The sequence below is a fragment of the Podarcis gaigeae genome, assembly GCF_964106915.1.
Source record: "Podarcis gaigeae genome assembly, chromosome: 11".
Lineage (NCBI taxonomy): Eukaryota > Metazoa > Chordata > Lepidosauria > Squamata > Lacertidae > Podarcis > Podarcis gaigeae.
Window position 1 is genome coordinate 6,332,523 of NC_139687.1, and position 26,317 is coordinate 6,358,839.

At 42.0% G+C, this 26,317-nt stretch overlaps 1 protein-coding gene across 2 annotated transcripts in view; it reads right to left on the reverse strand.

The window, feature by feature from the left end:
- The window catches only part of FRMD3 (FERM domain containing 3), a 136,963-nt gene that overhangs the window by 36,848 nt on the left and 73,798 nt on the right, over positions 1-26,317 (reverse strand). For both annotated transcript variants that reach the window (XM_083702029.1, XM_083702028.1), the window contains 3 exons: positions 18,686-18,764; positions 12,424-12,521; positions 10,749-10,872 (listed from right to left, as the gene is read on the reverse strand). In XM_083702029.1, the coding sequence (XP_083558155.1) occupies positions 10,749-10,872; positions 12,424-12,521; positions 18,686-18,764 (301 nt within the window). The remainder of the gene's footprint in view (positions 1-10,748; positions 10,873-12,423; positions 12,522-18,685; positions 18,765-26,317) is intronic.

A 26,317-nucleotide genomic window follows, 5' to 3' on the forward strand; every position in this document is an offset into this window, starting at 1 on the left:
CCTGATCTTGAGCTGGAACTGGCCGATATAGCCGACAAAGATATATGGGTGTCCAAGTTCAAATGCTTGACCGCTACTCTTGAGGATGTTGCCCGTCAGAAGGCCATTCTGGCTCAGAATCATAAATGGAGTGATATTGAAAACCTTCCCAAACAGGACAAACTTGTATTCGAAACATGGAATGCCATCCCCAACACTTATATAAACATGAAAAAGTATGCATTTGGAGTCCTGTCGATCTTCGGTTCCACATATGTATGTGAGCAGGTCTTCTCCAACATGAACTATATTAAAAACAAACACCGATCACGCCTCACAGATGACAGCTTGCAAGCCTGTGTGAAAATGAAGGTGACGTCTTACAGCCCTGATGTGCAGACACTGAGCACTGAGGTTCAGGAGCAAAAGTCCCATTAACCTGGTTACCTGGTTGTAAATTAAATATTTTAATTAGCTATTTGTCCTTTTTTCTTGAGATTGACAGCTGACTGCACAATCCTGTATATACAGCATTAAGGCAAGAAACAATATATACAGTGTTATATTTGTTTTAAATGTTGCAATGTTTTTGCGGCTCCCAGTTGTTGTTGTTTTTTTGGAAACGGGTCCAAGTGGCTCTTTTTGTCTTAAAGGTTGCAGACCCCTGTCCTAGCCCCTAATGGTTCCTGACTCAGCTTATTTCGCTACACTAACTCAACCTACCCACAGACTCTATCCCAATCCACTCCCACTCCAACCAACCACCCAATTCCCAACAAACTCTTCCTCTCCGCCCTTCCCAGAGCTGGTTTTATAGTCCCTCTGACTCCACGCCCCTGGGTTCTGATTGGGTAACCTGATTAACTATTTCACCTCCAGCACTCCCATATATTAACATCACAGACCCCTTCAAGATAGCTCATTGAAATTGAAATTGAGATTGAAATTCACGAACTTTGCAGAACTGGATAAACTAACAGGGAAGATTCGATATTTGCAAGATCAGAAGTTCACCAAGGACTGGGGAAAATTTACAGATTATCTGAAAAGTATATGCGATGAACAGACAATGCTTGTAGGCTTTCAAGAGGTTCTGTGAAAATATGAGGAATATTGTAAAAAGGGGAATAAGATTGGGGAGGTTATATATCAAAGGCAATATTAAAATCAGAAAATGTGTGAATAAATAAACAAAACAGAAGTAAAAAAAAAAGAAGATTATGTGATAAATTCTGATATTGGTTAAATAAATTTGTATTTGAAAATGAATAAAAATATTATAAAAAAAGATAGCTCAACATCTAAAGGTAGTTTTAAAGGCCCAAAGATGGAAACAGCTAAACAGCCTTGCACTATTGTTGCTGGAAGCAAAGGAATTTGCAGGTAAGACTGGAAGAGCAGAATGCCTTGCCCACTTAATAAATAATAATAATAATAATAATAATAATAATAATAATAATAATAATAATTTTTTATTTATACCCCGCCCTCCCCGGCCAGGGCCAGGCTCAGGGAGGCTAACACTGAATATAAATTACAATAAAATGTAATAGGAAAAAAGAAAAAAACAGTTAATTAAAATACGGCTTAAAATACAGCTTAAAATACAGCCTCATTTTAGTAGTAGCCCATAAATCAAGACCATAAAGGGAGGAAACATCAGATATTCACCCGAGCCAGCTATCCATGCTGGTCCTACATGGGCCAGCAAAAAAGCCAAGGGAAAATTTATATACCAAATCCCATATAAGGGGTGAGAGTGAGTCCAAGTCGAAGGCCAGGTGGAACAGCTCCATCTTGCAGGTCCTGCGGAAAGACGTCAAATCCCACAGGACCCTAGTCTCTTGGGACAGAGCATTCCACCATGTCGGGGACAGTGCTGAAAAGGCCCTGGCCCTAGTTGAGACCAAGCTAACCTCCTTGAGGCTCGGGACCTCCAAAGTGTTGTTATTTATGGACCTTAAGGTCTTCCGCGGGGCATGCCAGGAGAGGCGGTCCCACAGGTCCTTGCAGGGGTTAAGGCATAATTTTACTTACTGCAGTGTCAAGTAGTTATGGGACTGGAACACCTATTGCCTTTGTGTCTCATTTGTACCAGCTTGATGCCAGCAGCATGATTTGCCATCAGCATACGGGCTACCTGTGTATTGGGAGCCAACTTGCGTAGCAAACAAGAGCAACATGGCACAGTAGTAGGTGATGGAACTACTATAAGAAGGTGCCACCACAGAGACACACAAACAGCCATGAGAAATATGCCCCTGCCCCTCATTTCTAGGGGAATATCCCTAGGAAACCATTCAAGTAACGTGAAAAGGACAGAAAGTTATTTTCTTGTCAGCGTGAGTCATTGTTAAGCCAGACCTTGATTCAAATGATTTCAAACTAATGCAATGAAAAGATTTCCCCTAGGCCATGGGAGGGTCTAAGCAATCCAGTCCAAAAGCTAGATTTAATATCATGCTTGCTTATAGCTCCACTGAGGGGCCAGCGGCTGAGCAATGATCTTAAGTGTGTCATAATAGTGTGAGAGGGGAAATTCTGTACAGTCTTTGCTGACGGGTTTGGAATCTGGGACAGCTGCTGGTCTCACACTTGAATTAAAAACAAATGTAGAAGTTGCAAGGATCAAAGCAGAAGAGCTGCAATCAAAACTGGGTAAGTGGAATTTAGAGGAGCAGTTTTAGCTACTATGGACTGCTTAAATAGCACACCATCCCAATAACTTCACATTAAGTACATCTTGCTGAGAGTATGAACTTTGCAGAGATCTTTTTTGAGAAGGATAAGCAGAATTTCAACAAGCTGAAATTACAGAACCTCCACGTTGATCAGTAAAAAAGAAACGCCATTTTACAATCTGTACAGCAAGCTACTACAGAAGAGGTAGGAGGGCTAATTTCTCACGACCCGAGTTACAAATTGGGGTCATTATCTGTAGAAAGAGACATTCTAGGCTTAACACCGCTATTTTTCAAATGGCATTTGTAAATTTATCAGACCTTAAAACAGAGAATACAGCAGGACTCTTAACAGCTTAGGAACAAAAATCCTTTTCATATTTATTGACACCTTCAAATTTAACACCCTCTTTCACATCTCCTCAGCAGGAAAGAGACATTATAAACCAATAGCTGGATCGCAGATCTAGAAAGAAAGTCCATATTATTTAAAATGTGCGCTTTTAATACTGAATGACTCTAATGTTCCAATGTGTATCCAGAAAATAAAATCAGGATTTTCAAAGCACTTACTGTACACTTGGTGACTAGTAGCCAAGTGTATGAGCTGACTATATTGAAAAGCATTGTGTGAAGTGAAATTGAAGTTCTGTCTGAAGTTAGATATGTGATGGCCCATGTACACATTGCTGCTACTAATACAATTGTAAGGCTTTCTATCTGTCTCTTCTTACGAGTCAGACAATGCTCTGTGAAGAATCCCAGAAGTGGTTGAAACCATGCCATGCAATAGTAGATAAATGTGTTAGCCTTCCATATGACTCCTATGTTTGTTGAACAGACAGTGATGGACTAGGACAGGGAAGGCCTTCGCTCACTCAGCCAGATGCCTTTGAGCCGCTCACTCTTTCTCAGTCTAACCAATTTCATAGGGCTTCTGTAGGGTTAAAATGGGAGGGAAGAATGGGTTGTACCTCAAGATCGCCTAGGTTAAAGTTTTCTCCTCTCACCCCCCCCCCCCGTAACACAGCCCAGCAATGGCCCCAGATCCTCTGGAAAATATTGAAAGGAAGCTGCTGGGGTGAGAAAAGGAAACATTGTTGTAGGATCAGACCCCCTATGTTTGCCTTGAGCTTCTTGGAGGTAAAAATGCATGAAATATCTATGAAGGTTAATCCCTCTGAGCAAAACTACATTAGAACCAGCATTTAGCCACAATGGTATGTATGTATGTATGTATGTATGTATGTATGTATGTTTGCTCCCTAAAATTGCTGTTGAATCAATGTGAATTGTACTTTCTTTTTGATAAAAGTGGAAGGTGGTGCATTTAAAACGACAAGAAGCACCCCTAGAAAGTACAGCTAGAAATCTGACATCTACTTCAGACAGAACAGCCTTCAGACACCAATTCTGTTTGCTTTTCACAAAGATTATGCTCCACATTTTGTTAGATCTTCATGAGGAAGAAAACGGCAAATGTTCTTAGACCTGAAAAAGATGCCTCTTCCCCACTTTGGCACCTGTCACTGTGAGTCACCATTTCCCTAGCAGCGCATGCATGTGATACGGAGTTTGTTCACTGATAATTTGTTTTGCCCTGCTGTATCCATGGACCCCATGACAAACTGTTATCCTAATGCTGCCACAGGAGGTTTCTACAGTATGTTCAATTAGCAGAAAGAAATTTAGTACCTGGGATTTTTTTGACCACCAGAATTAAATTATATTATATTATATATTATTATATTATATCATTCTAAAGGTAAAGGTAAAGGTACCCCTGCCCGTGCGGGCCAGTCTTGACAGACTCTGGGGTTGTGCGCCCATCTCACTCAAGAGGCCAGGGGTCAGCGCTGTCCGGAGACACTTCCGGGTCACGTGGCCAGCGTGACAAAGCTGCATCTGGCGAGCCAGAGCCGCACACGGAAACGCCGTTTACCTTCCCGCTGGTAAGCGGTCCCTATTTATCTACTTGCACCCGGAGGTGCTTTCGAACTGCTAGGTTGGCAGGCGCTGGGACCGAGCAGCGGGAGCGCACCCCGTCGCAGGGATTCGAACCGCCGACCTTTCGATCGGCAAGTCCTAGGTGCTGAGGCTTTAACCCACAGCGCCACCTGCGTCCCAGCACTACTGAGTCTTAATCAGTATCATTCTACTTATCATTCTACTGAGTCTTAATTTACAGCACTTGACTATTTATTTCAACACCTGGTTACTGATTTGCTCTTTTCACACTGTCACAGATATGTCATACTTCTTAAGGCAACATGAAAACTAGTAATGCTGAATATCTGCTTAAAACTTCCCCCATCACACAAATTTAGCACCTGATAGTTTCTAAGTCAATTAGGGTAGCATCCTCTTTGTTCACTATGGTGGACAAACTGATGAAAAGCTTACAAGGCCTAATTAATTACAGTCCTCTAAAGCAGTGTTTCCCAACCTTGTGCCTCCAGATGTTTTTGGCCTACAACTCCCATCATCCCTGACCACTGGTCTTGCTAGCTAGGGATGATGGGAGTTGTAGGCCAAAAACATCTGGAGGCACAAGGTTGGGAAACACTGCTCTAAAGCTACCATGCCTTCTGTCAGCAGCTTCTTAGGAGATTCCGTTGCAGTCAGGATCAGAGATCAGCATTTCCATAAAACTCAACCATTGCAATGATGGTAAAGGTAAAGGTAAAGGACCCCTGACAGTTAAGTCCAGTTGTGAACGACTCTGGGGTTGCGGCGCTCATCTCGCTTTACTGGCCAAGGGAGCCAACGTTTGTCCGCAGACAGTTTTTCTGGGTCATGTGGCCAGCATTACTAAGCCGCTTCTGGCGAAACCAGAGCAGTGCATGGAAACGCCATTTACCTTCCTGCCGGAGTGGTACCTATTTATCTACTTGTACTTTGATGTGCTTTCGAACTGCTAGGTTGGCAGGAGCTGGGACTAAGCAATGGGAGCTCACCCCATTGCAGGGATTCGAACCGCCAACCTTCCGATCAGCAAACCCTAGTCTCAGTGGTTTAGACCACAGCGCCACCTGCGTCCCTTGCAGTGATGGTATTCAGGGTTAATTCTTTTAAAAATACATTGAGTATCATCACTGAATTGTTAGACTGCTGCCATAACTAAGCACTGAAAATGTGCATAAGACAATTTTCTAATCATTCATTAGCCACCTGAAACATGTTACCAACAGCACGTTAAGAGTAATTAATATACAGAAATGAAAGGATATTGAAACTGCACTCTGTAGCGTGGACTGATAAGTCTAATTTGTGATTAGATTTTGAACAGAGAGAAAGATAGGATGACAGTATTTACTAATGTGTATTGACTAATGTGGAATAAAAGAGTGAGATCTTGCAAATGTTCTCAGAGACACTTTATGCTAATTTAATATGGCACAGTGCACTGAACAAACAAAAATCACCAGCAGTGAAATAACATCTGAAAAATGTTTTGAGCTGGCAAGACCCCATGACAGTCTTTCTAAACTCACAGAGGATAGAAGATGGAAGCAATATTTTATCTGCCAGTAATGAGTATGTGGCAATATTACAAATACAGTACTGAACATTTAATTCAGGCTTTGAAGTGTAGAATATGTGACAGTTATACTAAGCACCTATGGATCCCCTGATGAACTAGAATTAAGCATCCTGTATTAAGTAAAAATGTTTCTATGCCCCTTCTACCAATCACAGGATTTAACTTTGGACTACCTGCAGTCTGATGTGACTTCACTTGCTGTTTTGTGCAGCTTGTTTTCATTTTCATTTACTATTTCCTGAAATATATGCTTATCTATAGCACTACGCAGATTGTCTTGCTTTCACCTGCCTATCAGTCAGTCTTGCAATGAGACAAATATCAGCTTCCATTCCAGGGGTAGCGTCAGCTTTGAGGACGGGTGCATTTTCAACAGGACTATGACGCAGAGGGAAACATTACCCCTCCTTGCATAGCACAATCCTGATCCTAAATCCCAATCCCAAACAGGCAGCTGTTTTTTAAAAAATAAAAACACGTTAAACACACTCAAACATTTATTGTATCAACTTGTCTGGCTCCATAGTTCCTTTTTTTAAAATTCACTTTTCCCACTTGCTCAATTTTACCCAGACATTATTTGTGTGGGGGTGGGGTGTCCCCTGAAGTAGTACCTGAAGAGATCATAAGCAACCTATTTACACTTGACAGAAGCTGACAGACTTGTGTGCATATGTGTCATGGTACTGACGGAGAATGAAGGGGAGGAGCAGAGACAGGCAGAGGAAGGGGGGCAGGAAGTGGCAGTGGAGGAAAGAAGGGAAAGCCAGGCGGAGGGACAGTTCACAGATGTTGGACCAGAGCCTCAACACCGCACGGGAAGTTCTGGCACAGACAGTGAAACAATGCCTGTTCCATCTGCCAAGGAAAGGAGAGTGTTAAAGAGGAGGGGACAGAGACATCACATGAAAATTCCACATATTTTCTGTTGGAGAAGGGGCGGAGGATTCGGATGCATGATTGTAACGTGCTGTCTGTACATATGTAAAATAAAGACTATATATATGTATCTCTGAGTGAGCAGAGGCATTTCTTGCGCAGAGCATTCACAAGCCATCACAAAATGTTCCCTAGGAACACAGGACTATAGGAAGTTGCCTCACATTGAAACTTACCACTGGCCTGACTGACTCAATACTTCTCTATATGGACTGGCAGTGGCTTAGGCTGGTGACTTCCAAGCCCGACCTGCAGAGGCCCAGCATTGAAAACCTGGGATCTTCTGCATGCAAAGCAAGATGCACAACCACAGAGGCAGTGTGTAGGGTTGCCCTACGCCTGGAATTTCCTGCTGGAAATATCGTCTAGGGGGAACTTTGGCAAAGTGCCGGGGATTTTGAAACAAAGCTCAACTTGGTCTTTCCTTTAAAAAAGCTCATCAATGTGGCAACCCTAGTTGTGTACCTATATCACGGAGACCAATCTTGTCATTTTGTGCAAAGCCCATCCTGCAAAAATGCACACATTAACAGGCACTTTCTCATGCTGCAGATACTGTTCCCTGCATGGTCTTGTGCTGGCTCATTGCCTTCGGATACTGTATTCTGTTTGTTGTTGCTTAGTCGTTTAGTCGTGTCCGACTCTTCGTGACCCCATGGACCAGAGCATGCCAGGCACTCCTGTCTTCCACTGCCTCCCACAGTTTGGTCAAACTCATGCTGGTAGCTTCGAGAACACTGTCCAACCATCCCGTCCTCTGTCGTCCCCTTCTTCTTGTGCCCTCAATCTTTCCCAACATCAGGGTCTTTTCCAGGGAGTCTTCTCTTCTCATGCGGTGGCCAAAGTCTTGGAGCCTCAGCTTCACAATCTGTCCTTCCAGTGAGCACTCAGGGCTGATTTCCTTAAGAATGGATGCGTCTGGTCTTCTTGCAGTCCATAGGACTCTCAAGAGTCTCCTCCAGCACCATAATTCAAAAGCATCAATTCTTCGGCGATCAGCCTTCTTGATGGTCCAGCTCTCACTTCCATACATCACTACTGGGAAAACCATGGCTTTAACTATACAGACCTTTGTTGGTAAGGTAATGTCTCTGCTTTTTAAGATGCTGTCTAGGTTTGCCATCGCCTTTCTCCCAAGGAGCACGCGTCTTTTAATTTCGTGACTGCTGTCACCATCTGCAGTGATCATGGAGCCCAAGAAAGTAAAATCACTCACTGCCTCCATTTCTTCCCCTTCTATTTGCCAGGAGGTGATGGGCCCAGTGGCCATGATCTTCGTTTTTTTGATGTTGAGCTTCAGATCATATTTTGCACTCTCCTCTTTCACCCTCATTAAAAGGTTCTTTAATTCCTCCTCACTTTCTGCCATCAAGGTTGTGTCATCTGCATATCTGAGGTTGTTGATTTTTCTTAATTCTGACTTGGGATTCATTCAGCCCAGCCTTTCGCATGATGAATTCTGCATATAAGTTAAATAAGCAGGGAGACAATATACAGCCTTGCTGTACTCCTTTCCCAATTTTGAACCAATCAGTTGTTCCATATCCAGTTCTAACTGTAGCTTCTTGTCCCACATAGAGATTTCTCAGGAGACAGATGAGGTGATCAGGCACTCCCATTTCTTTAAGAACTTGCCATAGTTTGCTGTGGTCGACACAGTCAAAGGCTTTTGCATAGTCAATGAAGCAGAAGTAGATGTCTTTCTGGAACTCTCTAGCTTTCTCCATAATCCAGCGCATGTTTGCAATTTGGTCTCTGGTTCCTCTGCCTCTTCTAAATCCAGCTTGCACTTCTGGGAGTTCTCAGTCCACATACTGCTTAAGCCTGCCTTGTAGAATTTTAAGCATAACCTTGCTAGCGTGTGAAATGAGTGCAATTGTGCGGTAGTTGGAGCATTCTTTGGCACTGCCCTTCTTTGGGATTGGGATGTAGACTGATCTTCTCCAATCATCTGGCCACTGCTGAGTTTTCCAAATTTGCTGGCATATTGAGTGTAGCACCTTAACAGCTAGCACAGTTTATCTCTCCCTAAATGAACTTCTGACTACTTCTAGGTCTTGGAATCTGCTGGTAATTACAAGTGTTACATAAACAAAGCCAATGATTTTCTAGCAACATTCCATGACGCTTTTCACATCTACTGCAGGATAATTTAAAGTATGCTCTTAATTCTTCAGTTGAAAAGTATGCCTGAAGGGGGCAGCCTTTCCCAAAACAACGTTTATCTCCAAAATAATAAGAGGCTGCAAATGTCTATAGAAAGAGAGAAATGGTTTGTCCTCTCTATTCTGTTTTGTTATCAAATAATATGTCAATGGAGAGAAATGTTCTACATATATATGATGATGATGATGATGATAAGCTATTAATATTCATTACATTTATGAGTTGCTTTACATCGGAACAGTCTCAAAGAAACTAGAACAGAAATTCAAACTAATAAAAACCAAACAACAATGTTTACAAACTGTAATGTACATTAAAAGTGCTCACCCAACAGTAATAAGAAAATATCCTTCAAAGGATAATTACCACAAAATCAACAGAATGGTAATTGAAATGAAAGAAGTAATAAAACCTCTCATATGATTTTCTTCTAGAAAGAGAACTACAATCAAAGTAGACTTGTAAAAATAGAATGGGGGGGAATTATTGACTATTTGAAGACATATTGTAAACAAATTAAAACATTAGCAGGACTGATATAAACATGTGCAGTAAGAGACAATTAAGGGGAAGATTTGGGAAAATTTGTTAATATATTTGAATTGGAAATACCGTAATAAAAATATATGAAATAAGTAACTGCAGAAAGCAGCAGAGGGAAGTCGAGGGGAAGGTAATTTAGATTTGTAAAGATTTTGTTTTTCTTGTCAAAATATTTGTAAAATCTGAAAATGAAAAATAAAATTATTATTTTTGAAAAAAACCAAAGATGTAGACTCTTGCCTGTGAATATGTTGCAGTAATAAACAAGTTAGCTTTTACTGCAAGGCACCACAAACTAACATAGCTGCTCTTTAGGAAATGGTAAAATGTTTAACCAGAAAGTAACTGAACACCAAAGTATGTTCTAAACCTTTAGATAGCAACCATGTTCTTTTCTTTAAAATTCACCACAAAATCAAAATTACCGCTTGTCAGTAGCAGTGACATTCATATACGCTAGCTCAGTATTTGCTACTTCCAGGTAAAAAATAGAGAAATATAAAACACTATGTATGTTGTGATTATAAGCTACTTGTTGATCTTTTGAGAGTTTATACAGTGGTACCTTGGTTTACGAACTTAATTCATTCCGGAAGTCCGTTCTTAAACCAAAGTGTTTTTAAACCAATCAGATATGGAGTCGCATCTGTGTTAGCTCACTGAAATCAATGAGCTTAATTGTGGCCTTACCATGGTATCTGCTCAGTTTTGGATCATAACATATTGAGCAGATCTGTTGACTTGCAAAATTTTATATTGCATTATCATCTATTGACCCCTTTAAAATACAGATTTTTATTTTCTACCTGTGTAAGTTGCAACCTGCAGAAAGCACTAACAAATAATAGTTAAACAATCCTCTTTTAATACATCTTTTAATCAGCTTTCAAAATTACCTGAATTCGTTTTTATGTATATCAAGTATTTTTCTCTCCAGCTTTTGGGATTGTTTGGGGAAAATCTTAAACTCGCTGACATAATTGTCCAAGTGTTCATCAGGATCATAGTCACCAAACTCAGCTGCACAGATAAAAATGCAAAGAAAGATTAGGGAAGAAGTACCAAATATGTGAGCAGTTAGCTAAATTGAATCCCTAGTCACAAAAAATAAACTTGTAATTAATATATGAGTAGACCTCCGCATATAATATTGAGACACTGGTGCTTACCTTTAAAGCCCTATATAGTTTGTGACTCAGGTATCTGAATGGTTCTTTTCATTCAGAAAGCCTTTCTCTGGCAGTTTCAAATCTTAAGCAGATGACTACTGAAGGGACGGCCTTTTTGGTTGTGGTGCCTATGGAACGCTCTCTCCAAAGAGAAACAGAAAAAGCTACACACAGCCTGTTATTTCAGCTACATATTTATTTACAATTTGGATAGCTCCAGACTAAGCCTGTCAGGAGTAAATCCCACCAAAATTAATGGGACAAGTTAGTCAGCATGCGTTTTAATCTAGTTTTTAGCTTATCGTTTCTGATTTTCTTGTAAATAATCTTATTATTTCATTCTGTCAGAAATCTACTTTGAGCTTTTATTTCAATGAAACAGTACACCAGTTCTGTGAAAAATAAACAAACGAATGAATAATATCTAGCTGGCAGAGCTGCAGTGGTTCCTGCAGTGGATGCCACTGCTTCCTGGTACAGTGGTACCTCGGGTTACAAACACCTCAGGTTACAAACACTTTGGGTTACAGACTCCGCTAACCCGGAAGTCGTACCCCAGGTTAAGAACTTTACGTCAGGATGAGAACAGAAATCGCACGGCGGCAGCAGCAGTGGGAGGCCTCATTAGCTAAACTGGTACCTCAGGTTAAGAACAGTTTCAGGTTAAGAACGGACCTCTGGAATGAATTAAGTTCTTAACCAGAGGTACCACTGTACTGGGATAGGGTGGGACAGTGTGAAATCGCAAGTGGCCTTATTCCAAGTGGCCTTATTCCACCCCAGCAAATGTAACACTGCCATTGCCAGGAGGAGACTGCGCCCACATAAGGAAAGGTAAAGGACCCCTGGACGGTAAAATCCAGTCAAAGGCAACTATGGGGTTGTGACACTCATCTTGCTTTCTGGTCAAGGAGCTGGCGTTTGTCCATAGATAACTTTCCAAGTCATGTGGCCAGCAGAACTAAGCCGCTTCTGGCACAACGGGACACCTTGACAGAAGCCACAGCGCACGGAAACACTGTTTACCTTCCCACCACAGAGGTACCTATTTATCTACTTGCACTGGCCTGCTTTTGAACTGCTAGGTTGGCAGGAGCTGGGACAGAACAATGGGAGCTCACCCCGTCATGGGGATTCGAACCACCGACCTTCCAATCGGAAGCCCTAGGCTCAGTGGTTTATACCACAGTGCCACCCGCATCTCTGCTCCCACATACACCCCCAGCAGCTGCTGCTATTGCTAACTAAGATCATATCAATTTCAATGGGACTAAACTATGACTAACTAAATCTGGATCCAAACCAAATTAGTTTATAAATCTTTCATAAGGTTTTTGATATTGCAATATATATATATCTGGTCGGGATTCTGAGAAAAGGTCTGAAGATGCTGTTGTCTTACCTTGGACAATGCATGCGCCCAGGAAGGCAGCGTCAGAAAACGAACACAGCAAGCGGCCATGGAAAATGTCTCTTTTGATTTGTAGGTATAAAAGGTACCTGCATGGTGTAAGGAAAAATACTATATATAACAGACATAGAATCATAGAGTTGGATGGGACCCTATCTTATGAAGATTCTGTTTCTATATTTATTTTGCCTTTATTCTCATTTAATCAATGTACATCACAACATTAGCTAATGTAATTGGCCAGAGAGCCAATGCAGAAGTAAAAATCAGGTTGCTGGTACGAATATATTTTCTCCTTTCTACCAACCAGGCCATGTGTTGAAAAGAAAGAATGACATTAAGCATGCTGCTTATGAACAAAGCTGAGATGCAATATTTAATTTATCTCCTTTTATCACAACTGCGCCTTTAAAGGATTACAATATATTCTTGGTTCCAACAGAAGACTCTCAGGACGACAGCAAATGTATTCATTCCTCCCCCCCCCCCCCCAATGTATAAATCTACACAGGGTGGTATTTTACTCAAAGTAGACCAATTGGAATAAATGACTAGGTTGGGTTCATTTACTTCATTGGGTCTACTCTTGAGTCAAACCATGCTCAGTGTTTCTGTTCCAGCCATCAGACTAAGGCATTCAAGTGAAAGTTTGCCATGCAATTCTAATCAAAATGCTAAGAAAAAGTGCAAGGAGAGAAAACACATTTTCTAATAATAATAATAATAATAATAATAATAATAATTTTTTATTTATACCCCACCCTCCCCAGCCAGGGCCAGGCTCAGGGTGGCTAACAAGCAATAATAAAAACAAGTTGAATGTTTACAACTTAAAACAAAATTAAAATACAACATTAAAATATTGAAACATAAAAATATTAAAATGCCTCATCGCAGGAGGAGAAGGAAAAGAAAAAAGAAAGAGAGGGAGGGAATCAAATTGGCTCCATGCCAAAGGCCAGGCAAAACAACTCTGTCTTACAGGCCCTGCGGAAAGAAATCAGATCCTGCAGGGCCCTGGTCTCATGAGGCAGAGCGTTCCACCAGGCTGGAGCCAGTGTTGAAGCCAATCTAACTTCCTTAGGGCCCGGGACCACTAGGGTGTTGTTATTTATGGACCTTGAGGCTCTCCGTGGGGCATACCAGGAGAGGCGGTCCCGGAGGTACGAGGGTCCTAGGCCGTGAAGGGCTTTAAAGGTCAAAAGCAGCACCTTAAACCTGACCCTGTACTCCACCGGGAGCCAGTGCAGCTTGAAAAGCACTGGGTGAATATGCTCCCATGGCAGAGACCCCGTGAGGAGCCTCGCTGCAGCATTCTGTACCCGCTGGAGTTTCTGGGACAGCTTCAAGGGCAGCCCCGCATAGAGCGAATTACAGTAGTCAAGCCTGGAGATGACCGTCGCATGGATCACTGTGGCCAGGTCGGGGCGGGAAAGGTAAGGGACCAACTGCTTGATGCGGCAAAGGTGGAAAAATGTCGCCTTGGCTGTTGCTGTAACTTGCGCCTCCATGGAAAGGGAGGCGTCAAGGATTACACCCAAACTCTTAACGGAAGGCAATGGCACTAATTGGGCCCCCGCAAGAGAAGGGAGTTGGTCCCTCATCCCCATGCCATCCCAACCCAGCCAAAGGACCTCTGTCTTCAAAGGATTTAGTTTCAATATGTGGCTGGACCCCACTTCGTGTTCAGATATCATGTTCCATGACTTTTTTTTTTAACCAAAAGCAGGTGAATCTTGGGAGGCTGAATCTTAAATAAAAGACTAGGAGAGGGAAGGAATGGGCTGCTTGACCTTTTGCCCTCTGGCCATTTTCCAACTCAGAATCATTCTCCCAGCCACTTTCTTCTTCCCTTGCGGGAAAAGGTAGGGGCATCTGTATGTTTTTTCTCCACAAGTGGAAAAAGGAGTTTGGGGGGAGGGACTGTTTTGTGAGGGAAGTGACTGGAAAGGCAAGGCTTAAGCAGCCTCCTTTTCTTAGTGGTCTTCTGCTCAAGATTTCTGCCTCCTAAAATTCTGCCTCCTAAGATTTCTACTAAAAACACACAAGAAAATATATTTGCAACTGTGCGCCACATACATTTTTTGCATAGGTTATTAGAAAACTACATCCCTAGACTAGGATCTGAAGATCTGTGTAACTATTTCCACACACATAAAGGGGAAGTTTGGGACTTTTGTTTCTCAACAAAACAACAACAACCCACACCCAGTCCTCTAGTAATTTGGATCCCAGCTCTACTCTGAAATCCAGGGATCTTTAATCGTTCAAAAAGTTGTTTGGGGGTGCGGTCCAATAAGGAAGGTTACTGCAGAATTCATTGTTGTTGTGCTTCATTCATAATTGCCCTTTTTGTGGCATCTTCCTAATGTAATCTTTGGCCAGTCACAGTTCATTAAGCTCCTTTGAAAAATTCACGTTACATAAGTGGGTCTCGAGAGAGAAAATTTGTTCCACTATAGTGAACAGATACAAAATTTCTTACTTCACAAGGCAATGTGCTAAATAAGTCCACAGTATGCTTATACTTTGAACTACCACACTAGCCTCTAAATGAAGAAGGGGGAAAGTTTTAATAACACTTCCTAGTTGTGTAAATCAGTTTGCACTACCCTGGGAATTTGCTCTGGCTAAAGAGCACATTTGGGGAACTGTTTGCATTCTGGTGAGAAGTGATACAAATTCCACAGAGAGGAATTTAATGTTTTCATCTCAGTACATGCTACGCTGTTCTATAAACAAGATACATTGGATTCCCCCATCGCTATAAATTGATGTTTTCAAAGGTTGAAAGAAAGGATCAAGTGTGAGATAACGCGTAAATAGGTTTTTAGGAAGAGATCAGTAGTGGTGACATAATCTTTTAGTGTTGCCTGTTTCTGACTGACAGCATACAGTGTGTAGGTTTCCAAAACCAAATTCTTATCAGATGATAGCACATATTTGTATACAGTTTGAACCATAAGTTGGACAGTGCTGGATTAAAGTATCCCTACAGTTATTTCATGAAGCACACTTTGTCCTTCATCTTCACTCACAAATGAAGGCATATTCCCTCGCAACAGAAATCACCCACAATTCAAAAAGTATATTCGTTCAGCATTTAATGCACCGCAAAACACAGTAGTGTGATGAGTATCTACATTTTATTAATAGTAGTAGTAGTAGTACTGGAGCTCATTTTGAAACATTAAAAATGCATATTATGCATATAATAAATGGAAAAACAACAACATATCTGAAGAAGTGTGCATGCACATAACAAACTTAGTTGGTCTCTAAGGTGCTACTAGAAGGATTTTTTATATTTTGTTTCAACAACATATGTATAGCATCTTATATGAACTGAATCTATTTGCATAAATTGCAGATTTTACCTCCAAAATAGACAGGAACAGCAGTCCAATCCTTTAACAGTTGCTTTCCATGTGCAATTAGCATGCAAAATGCATGGATTACTATTTCAAGTGGGTCATTCATCATAACTGTTGCTTCAACCTGCCGTTAGCTTTTAAAATCTTTTGTTGCCTCTCAGTAAGTAATTGCTTTGATGGCCATTATAACTGCATTTTGGATTCATTTTTATGTTTGCTGTACATTTTTCTAGCATCCATCGGATGAAGAGCAGTTTAGAAATGTTTTTCTTAATAATTATAATACTAGGCATGTACGCTGGTATTAATTTCCGAGTCCCAAATAAAAATGTAGTATACAAAGCAGCCCCCTGTGTTAAAAGGTTTCCCTTGCTTCTCTGACTGTTCCAAAATTGACTTTGCCAATGTCTCATCATTACGACTTTAGGGACAACTAGAAAGCTGGGAAGAAAGGATTCTTCAGTAACAGATTCCAAAAGAACATTCTCAAAAACTGATAGAACACACTAGCTCTGTAAAGGATTTTGCACACTTTAAGCTTCGCTAGCATACAGTGCACAAAAAGAGGAGAGAGAGATAAAAATTATGGTGATTTTGCTTTTGCTAAATTTGTGACTTTACCATAGCTTTGCTCCCAGGTGTTTAACTATTCTCCCCATTGCTCAGTGAAAGATCTTTACAACAATGGAGGAAAACACTTAATTGGCAATGTCAGCCAACAGAGCAAATTGCTCCACACAGTGCGCTGTCAAAATAAACAAACATCATTTTCACACAGCCTCTCCCTAGGGTTGTCAATGTTTTCTTTTCCCAGACAGACTGACGTTATTTCAAATATTTATGCACTTGACAAAAATAATTTATAATGCCTCCTGCCAATACGTAGTGTTGTATTTTTTATTTTTTTATAAACTACATTTTCATTTACGAATAATTAGAACTGCTCAAAATAAACAATTACCAGTTTGCAATGGGCAGCACCTAAAAACATTCATCAACATGAAGGCGCCAAGGGGGGGGCAGGGGGGCAGCTGTCCCCCTTAGATCAAGTAAAACAATAGAAATACCTAACTAACTAACTAACCAATCACATCAGTTCTGTCCCCCCAACAAAAATCCTGGCTATGCCCATGGAAGGCACAGCAGAAAAATGAGAGTAAAATTAGGGTTCTCCGCTCACTGGCATGATGGAAATCTACTTGCACAGTAAGACTTCTCCCCACCGCCCCACCCCAGTTACCCACACTTTGCCAAAATGTGTCTGGGGGTATGTCCCAGCCCTCTAGAGTACAGGAAGCATCTAACCCCTCAAACACTTGTGCAAGCAGATCTCACCCTTTTTTTAGCGGGGAGAAATTAGGGATTGAAAGAGGTAGGGAAGCGCGTCTTCCAGAGTTTTCCACTGCTTGGTGTCCTCCAAATATTTTGGAATACAATTCCCAGCAGACCCAGGTAGCACAAGTCTCACGGCTACAGCTCATGGGAGTTGTAAAAGTTCCATAAAACATCCCAGGAAGATCCCAGTCTGGGCAAGGCTTTTCTACCGCAAAGATCTACTGTTGCGTTTACTTAGCTCCATAATTTCAGCTATAAAGCAAGTGTTCCTACGAAGCACAACTTGGTAAAAAACGCAAAAACGAGTTCTCACCGTGGCCATTTTCATTTTGGCTTTTTGTTTCTGTTGGCAGCCACACTTTAATTATCATTTGTTTTTTACCTTTTTACAAAGTTAGCACTTTCAGGTTGTTCATAGGCAGGGCGAATAAAGATGTTGCAAGAAAATAAAGCAATAAGTGAAGTAAAATTAATTGAAAACAAGAAGTTGGCATGCTGGTTAGTGGAAGGCTTGCTGCAGAACCTAGAGAAGCGGTCAGCAAACTTTTTCAGCAGGGGGTCAGTCCACTGTCCCTCAGACCTTGTGGGGGCCGGACTGAGGAACAGTAGACCGAACTATATTTGGGGAGGGGGATGAACAAATTCCTATGCCCCACAAATAACCCAGAGATGCATTTCAAATAAAAGGACACATTCTACTCATGTAAAAACACCAGGCAGGCCCCACAAATAACACAGAGATGCATTTTAAATAAAAGGAAACATTCTACTCATGTAAAAACACGCTGATTCCTGGATCATCCGCAGGCAGGATTTAGAAGGTGATTGGGCCAGATCCGGCCCCCCAGGCCTTAGCTTGCCTACCCATGACCTAGAGGTTTTATTTCTATGCACGCTGGAACTGTCCAGACCCATAGTTCTTCTTTGAAACAGATGAATACCTTGAACTGTGGGTTGTATGCAATTATGTCACCCCCCTGGCGCAAGGGCTTCCACCTGTGCAATGGGGCTTCCTTGCCCTCTCCTCTCTCTGCAGCCCCCCCCCATCTGCCCCAGAGTGTTGGGGGGAGCACACAGGGCACACAAGGAAAGGAGAGGAAGTCCCATTGCACAGGTGGGTGTCCTTGCCCCAACAGGATGAAACTATGAACATTTATGTGGGTGTGAAGCCTACTGAACCCAGTGGGACTTACACCTGAGTAAGTATGCCACAGATTACCCCTCCAGGAATTTCAACAGCAGCATATCCCAAGAGGCCTGCTGGGCTAGAGGAGAAGAAAAGGAGCCCAGGAATCTAGCTTCACATCCCATTTTCTACCACTGCTTCACCATCGAGTGCTTCATATAAACACCTTTACTCTGTTAATAATCACCGGTGGCCCAATTTTAGCTCCCAGAAGCAGTTTTTAAAATTTCCAGCGTATGAGTGGACAGTTTTAGTTAGCTAAAGTGTAGAAGGTTAGCATATCATAGGTGATGATAAGAGTTAGCCATGCTCCCAAAATATTGACTAAATGAACAGACAGGGATAAAAAAAAAAATACCTGGTGAGCTCTTCTTTAATCTTCAGTGGTTCATGTGGGTAGAATTTCACTCTAAAGCACATGGTATATGGTGGATGAGCTGAAACATTATAAAGAAAAAGCATGAGAAAAGCAGCATAAAACATGGCCTCTCTTGCACTGCAGGAAATGTTACCACTGGTTTCTCAGAATAGCTTGTGAGATGCAGTGCCGCAAATAAAGAAGAGAACCAAGCAAAAAGCAGATCTAATGTGTGATAAGGAAGGTCAAAGCATAAGCACAATATAGTCAGTCTAAACTAGAGAGGTGTACCATGTCATTTTTTAATTAAAGAAAGCAAGCCAGAGAAATTCCACCATAAATATTTTTTTAAAATCCTAATTATTGGTTGTATCTGGGCTGGACATAGGGGCTGTGCAATGAGCCGTATATGGACAATGTGGTTTATAACCCATGTTCCTGTAGTCAGAAGACATTCAGTAGGCAGAAAGTTCTGTTTTGTTGTGCAGAGAAGGACAGAAGGCTAGGCTCTCAGTACTTAGACAGGCCTTGCCACTCCAGAGATTTCAGATGATATTGCTTAGGAATTACTTGTCCCAGCAACCTGTAGCACCTGTAAATTCACACACCAGTTTTGCAACTATATCATGAGAGTGACCGCTCCCCGCTTAAAACGGGGGGCGCCCTTTGCGTGGACGCGTGCAGCCCCTAGATCTGGAGCGGCTCCAACAGCATAGGCTTGGTTTTGCCTTCCCTCAGGTGGGATACCTGGAGGTCTCTGCCTACCTCAGTCAGTTGTCCAATCCCACCTGGGGGAAGCGTTGCCAAGGAGACCAGGCCAGGTAGGGGAGGGATTACCTGCCCACACAATAGAGGGAGGATCTTACCTGGGAATCCTCACTTGGCTCCAGAGCTTCTCCCACCCTACCCACCCTCAGTTAATGTCTTATTTTGCAGGTTAACTTTTCTTCACAGGTATGCAGGCGCTGCTAAAGGGCCGGAAAGGAATTTCCCTGCATTGGCAGGTTTCGCCTTTCCCGTAGCAAAACGTCACAACTTTGGCGGTATCAGGCCTTGGGCAGAATTCTTTAGTCCATCTTCCTCTTTGTGGCGGCGATACCAGGGTTCCCCGTTAAAGGGGTTTTCTGAAGGGAGGCTTTGACCGTACGCCGAAAGGTCGTCATTGCTCTCTCCTGTGGCGGCGGCGGCGTAACGGGGGCGGCTATCTCTGCTTGAACATATGTTCTCCAGAGCCGGCCCATCCCCCCCCCCACACACTGGATAACCCTGATGCTCCCTAGGTCCCCGGCTGGGGACTGGGGAGGGAGAACGCCCAATGCCTGAGCCAAGGTCTACCCACATTTGAAATTTAATAAAGTTGTGGCCAATTTAATCCCATAGCACGTTGTCTTGAGTTGTTATTCCACATGACGGGGGGACCGCGCGGGATCTGGGGACTCCGCCTGTCCACGCAACAGGGGCACCAGCTCCTAGGGGCCAAGCCCTTTTGCAAACACACACACCCCAATATTTTTGTGGTTTTGGCTGCCCCACCATGTATAAAAAGCACAAAGGTGAATTGTGGAGCCGAGCATGGCATGGCTCCAGTGGCCAGCTCCTTCTCCTCTTCCTGCTGCTGTGGAGAGGAAGGAGGGTCGAAGCAGCCTCCCACTGGTGGCAGTGTCAGGAGGAGGAGGAGGAAGCCACTGAAGTCACATGGCTGCTGTGTTCAACTCCACCCCCAGCTCCGCATGATGTCAGGACATTGACATCACACATGACATCATGCACACAACGTTAAAAGGTAAAGGTAAAGGTACCCCTGCCCGTACGGGCTAGTCTTGCCAGACTCTGGGGTTGTGCGCCCATCTCACTTAAGAGGCCAGGGGCCAGCGCTGTCCGGAGACACTTCCGGGTCACGTGGCCAGTGTGACATCGCTGCTCTGGCGAGCCAGAGCCGCACACGGAAACGCCGTTTACCTTCCCGCTGGTAAGCGGTCCCTATTTATCTACTTGCACCTGGAGGTGCTTTCGAACTGCTAGGTTGGCAGGCGCTGGGACCGAGCAGCGGGAGCGCACCCCGCCGCAGGGATTCGAACCGCCGACCTTTCGATCGGCAAGTCCTAGGTGCTGAGGCTTTAACCCACAGCGCCACCTGCGTCCCTTCACAACGTTGGCTCCCCCCAATTGCCCTCACAAGCTGGCACCTCTGCAGATTTACCGTATTTTTCCGTCTCTAAGTTGCCCCCATGTATAAGATGCCCCTTATTTTGGGGGACGCAGATTTAAGAAAATGGGGGGAGATGTATCCATGTATAAAACGCCCCCTAATTTTTAACATTATTTTTTGAGGGGGAAAACCCTAGTCTTATACACGGAAAAATACGGTACTTCATGTGTAGTGTAATCTAGACACGCAGGTAGAAAAGACATGGGAAATAAAAGACTGCTTGCATTATTTATTTATGTAATTGTCTTTAGTGGTGGAGAAGAATGTAGTTTGTGATGGAAGGAGAAATACAAAGCACTTTCTCAAGCGGCAATAAAATTACTATTTGGCCTCCACCCAGCAGAGTGGAGATATAGCAAGAGCCTCTCAGCACTGGGGTCACTCTGTCTTACTGGGAGGGGGAGGGGCAAGGTGGTGATGAGGTTGGGGTCGTGCAGACACACCTGTGGACCTCCCCCGACACCCCTGCCGCTGCGCCCTTGCAGCCGTGTCCTCGCCAATGCCTCCCCTCCCCCACCTGGTAAGAAGCGGTTCCTGCTGTAATTTACAACATGCATGTTTCTTCAGAAGCAAGTCTCTGAATGAACGGGCACTGAATAAACTAGCAGGACTAGCACCGTTATGGGCGCCACATAATACCTGTTCCACATTTGCAAAAAATCAATCCTCTGCATATTGACACCAGGCTATGTCATTACTATAGTCTTTCCCAGCGCCTGCTAAAAACACTTTTGTTTAGACAAGCCTGCCCAGATATGTAGACTGTTTATATGTGTTTTCTGGTTTTGGTTCATTCCTGATTTTTTAAAAAACATGTTAAATAGTTATTTTGAACTGTTTTTACTGATAATTTTATTGCTTTGTCCTCTTTGTAAACTGCCTTGAGATTTTATTATATTTACTTGATCTTGGAAACTTGTGGCTTCTTGTTCCCAGAAACTGGTACAGTCTTATAATGTAATCCTAAACATGCATACTCAAAAGTCTTGTTGCATTCAGGGGAGAAAATGTATGTAGGAGGACTGCAATTTTATGTCTACTTTATTCCATATAAGCCTCGGAGATTGAATAAGCATTCATAACAGGATTGTGCTATTAATTTGATATATTCTCTGTCAAGCCATCCCTCACCATAATAAAACACAAGATTCAGGCTCTTCTCACAGGGGCAAAGCTTCTTCTTTTATTCTTTTGTATTTTTATGTTTCACTGTGATATGCATCATATACATTCAAGTTTAAGTATTTCTATGAAGAAACTGTAAGTCTTAAATACATTGACAGCCAAACAATGATTGGGTGGGTCAATATGGCATCATTACACATAATTTAAAAACCAGTTAGGCAGCTCTTGTGAAACCAGCAATGTTTTTTATAAAGTTCTCAGTTTCATCTTTTGAGGACCCGACTTACTGTTATGAAGCAAATAATTGACAAATTGTAAAATGGACAATGGAGGAGGGTTAAGGAAAAACAGTGCAAAGCGGGGAGGGTGGGAAGCAGAGTGTGAAAGTCAGCCGCAAATGGATAAATAAGATGAAGGAAGCAAGTGGCTGAAGAAAGAAAAAACAATGTAATATATTCAGACAGTTGTGTAAATTTTAATTCATTTTGCTAGCTCAGTTCATTAGGTACAGAAATACTGTCATGTACTGAAGTTCTCACCCTGGGCCTGCAAGGGGATACTGTAGATAGTTATGCAAATAAGGTATCGAAAGTGACGTTCAGTGATTGGATAGTTTTAGAAAATAATAACAGTTACATTGTACTGGAGCTCTATATAAGCAGGCTGACTGAACCCTTCAGTTCAGTTCTGTCCTGGCCTGTGAATAAACAAGAGCTGTTTGAAGAATCACTGTGTCGTCTGATATGTTCACCCACAACTTAACAAATACGACCGTATGTTTTGGATCACTGGTTTCCTTGGTATTGGCCAAGGATACCTCAATGTGTGAATATCCATGTTACATGATCCTAAACCAGGTCTAAGACTATTAAAGTGTATGGAAAGACTCATCTGGTTTTAAGAACCAGCTCCCAGCTGTCAATGAAAAATCACTTTCTGTCAAGGGCAATTATGGTTCACTTGTAAAGGGCAAGTCACTATATTTTTGAATTGTTATAATCTACTGGGAGGCGAGAAGTGGACAGATTAGTGGTATCAGCTTCTTAGGTACAACAATCCTCTCTCTGACCCTCTATCCCTTTCAATAAACATTATCTGGACTTCACAAACATGGCAGATCCTTTAACACTCAACACATGATATCAGAGTCACTCTTGCATATTTTTAATATCTTTATTCTCACAGTAAGGATCACTTCCTTGGAAGCTCCTTATACAGAAGGAAGGGAGGGGGAAGGGAAGGAGGGGGGTTGATTTCCTTTCACATTTCTGAAGCTCTTTTCCACTGTCTGCATGTTAAATTGACTATAATCATTAACTTGCAATTAAAAAGCATAATAATATTTACTAGAACAAATACTCTCACACTTATCTTGTTGCATAGTAGCATCTCAGACACATTCAACAATATTTAGTATACTACATTCCCAAGAAGGCATATATAGTACCAACATTTTAGTATTTTAGAATATTTATGTTTTGGTTTGCTCTTTAGTTTACAGGACAGGTTTTCATTTGTTTTTGCCTATTTTCATTTTGGAAAAAGCTGTCAATTGAACAGAAATTTAGTAAGTCATAAGAGCCAGAGGAAAATAAACTGAAGCTGTACTCTATCATATCAGACCCTGGCACAGATGTCAACTTTCCCCTTTTCTTGCGAGGAATCCTATTCGGAATAAGAGAATTTCCCTTTAAAAGGGGGAAACGTTGACAGCTATGGCCCCTGGGGGTTGTGGACCACATGATCATGTTCTTCATGGTAAGACCAGTACAACAGGTAACATGATAGAGGTTTTATAGTTTTGTGCTAATTCAATGGATGATTTTTGTTTTGTTTTGTTTAAAAAAAACCTGGGACAGGTGAGGCCAAGCACACATCTGCAAGAATGAGGAAATGAGTTAATGAAGCTGTGTGGTGAAATTTTGCAGACAGGCATTGTTGGGAAAGCCAAAGTTTCCATGGGATTCTCAGTTTTAGCAGATAAAAGAGAATATTTCTGGCATAGAAAAACCATCTTGAGGTGTAAGATTTATAGAAGAAAATGGTGGGAATACATAATGAATCATTGGGCTCATTTCAATCTCAGACCAAACTGCTGTAGACATAACAAACACAATATTATCTGCTTGTTCTGATTTTTGGAGTAGATCGCAATAAGCTAGTTGGACAAGGATATGATGGTTGTTCAATCATGGCAGGAAAAGAAGGTAGGACTCAAGCACAAATCAGGACACTCAATCCTCAGGCAACCTTTGTCCACTGCTCATCCCATAGACTTAATCTAACTGTAAATTATCTGAATAGTGTAATCATGTGTGTAATACGGTTGGCACAATTAGAGCCATTATAAAGGGGTTTTTTTCCATTAGAGCATCTAAAGATGACATCCAAAACCTAACGTACCAATGAAATGTGAAACACAGTAGACTCAATGATTCACAAGTATCCCTATTCATAAAGTTACCCAAGTGTTGTCTTGCATCTCAAACAATAAGCAGGATCAAGCAACGCCAAGACAAGACAACTTTTGTACCACTTATTGTGTGCTTCATGGACATCAATTTTAATTGTTCATCTTGTGACCCTAAGCAAATATTCTTCAATGCTAGAACCAGACATCCAAGCTCAGTAATCTGTTCAGTTAGATGTAATAGAAATGAAAGCACATACACAACAGTTTGGGGAACAATGGAACAGCACAGGGAAGCTAAAGAGGAGACATTTAGCACAATAACAGAGAAACTGACAGATGAAGTGAATGTAGAACTTAAAGCACTTGGACAAACCAAACAACAGAAAAAGCCATGCCAAATATCCCAGCCAATCCACAGAAGAGTTCTACCAGTCCATCTACATTCCCTACCTGGATTCACTTATTACCTCACTGAGGTAATGAAATGATGAAAACCAACCAACTCACAGTTTACTGAAACTACTTCCATCTTACCTCTACCACACTGTAGAAAAAAAACTTTCAAGTCCATGTCAGTTTTAAAAAATTGAAAGCTTTGAGGATGAATCTGTTTCTTGGCATGAGTTGTGGGCAAAAAGGCATACCAAAGATATTAAAATACTGTAGCTATATTATATTACTATAATATAGAGTGTTTGCCCAGCACTGTGGGTAAGGCACTAAAATGACCTATCAATTCCGTTTGTCCATTGAACAACAGTAATGTAGGATCCTAAAACAAAACGAAACGAAAACTCTAAGGCTGAATTTCACACCTTTTACACAGAATATGCCTTGGCTTTGGTGAATGCCAGGCATAAGAGCTGAAAGCAGTCAGACTTTTTTGTTAATGTTTGCCCATCCATAACATAAAGGGAAATATAATACACTCTTTAAACAAAAACTGGAGTCTTCAGGGATAGCCTTTTCTCTATGGACACTCAACAAACACAAGCCATTATCGAACATGGCCTTGTCTTCACCCTGCTTAAAGTGCTAAAGGATCATTCAATTGTGCATGTTGTAACTAGGACGGAAAGTGCTGCAAGGATTGCCATTTTAATAGCAGGGGACAATAGTCCAATAGTTCAGTAGTCCTATTGCATATGTTTAGTGGACTTCATTATCAAGGTTTTGCCATTTTTAATGCGGCACTGTGGCACAAGACTATGGAACAATAAACAAAGGTTAGTGACTCATGAGAAAAACAGCAGTGGCCAGTAAATTACACACATATGCACAATGCAACAGACCATTTGCCTAGCAGTCACTCAAAGAACTGAAAAGGAAAACTGGAACAGGAAAAGAAAAATAAGATGTCGTTTTGGTTAAAGTATTCTCATGCAAAAGAAGCATAAATAATCAAGTTTATTGTAGCAGTGAGTCCTTCCTTTCAGAACAGCCTCTTTATCTGTCAGATAAGGCCCAGCTGGTACACTGGAGGGCCCAAGATTTGTCACAGGCTTTTCTGTCATCTGAGGCACAGCTCTTTTGCTGAAATGGATTCATAATCATAATCATTTAAAAGGATTTTACACACCATGCCATGAATTCAGTGCAGCATCTTTAAAGTGATGCTAATAACTCGCTGGCTTACGCACCAAGAGTATTCAAGAAACAAAGGGAAGGGAAAGATAAAAGCTTCCTATAAGATGCCGATGTCAGGGCCCCCTCCGCTCTGCGAAGAACTGGCATGGCTTAGTAGCCCCTGATGGAAGAGGAGGAAGACGAAGGAGCAGATGGAGGGCTGGGAGGATGGCACCCAAGGTGGGAGGATGAAGGAAGATGTCAGAGAGGGGGAAGCAGATCTGCTAACTCTCTCCATCACTCCTTCTGTGGAGTGCAG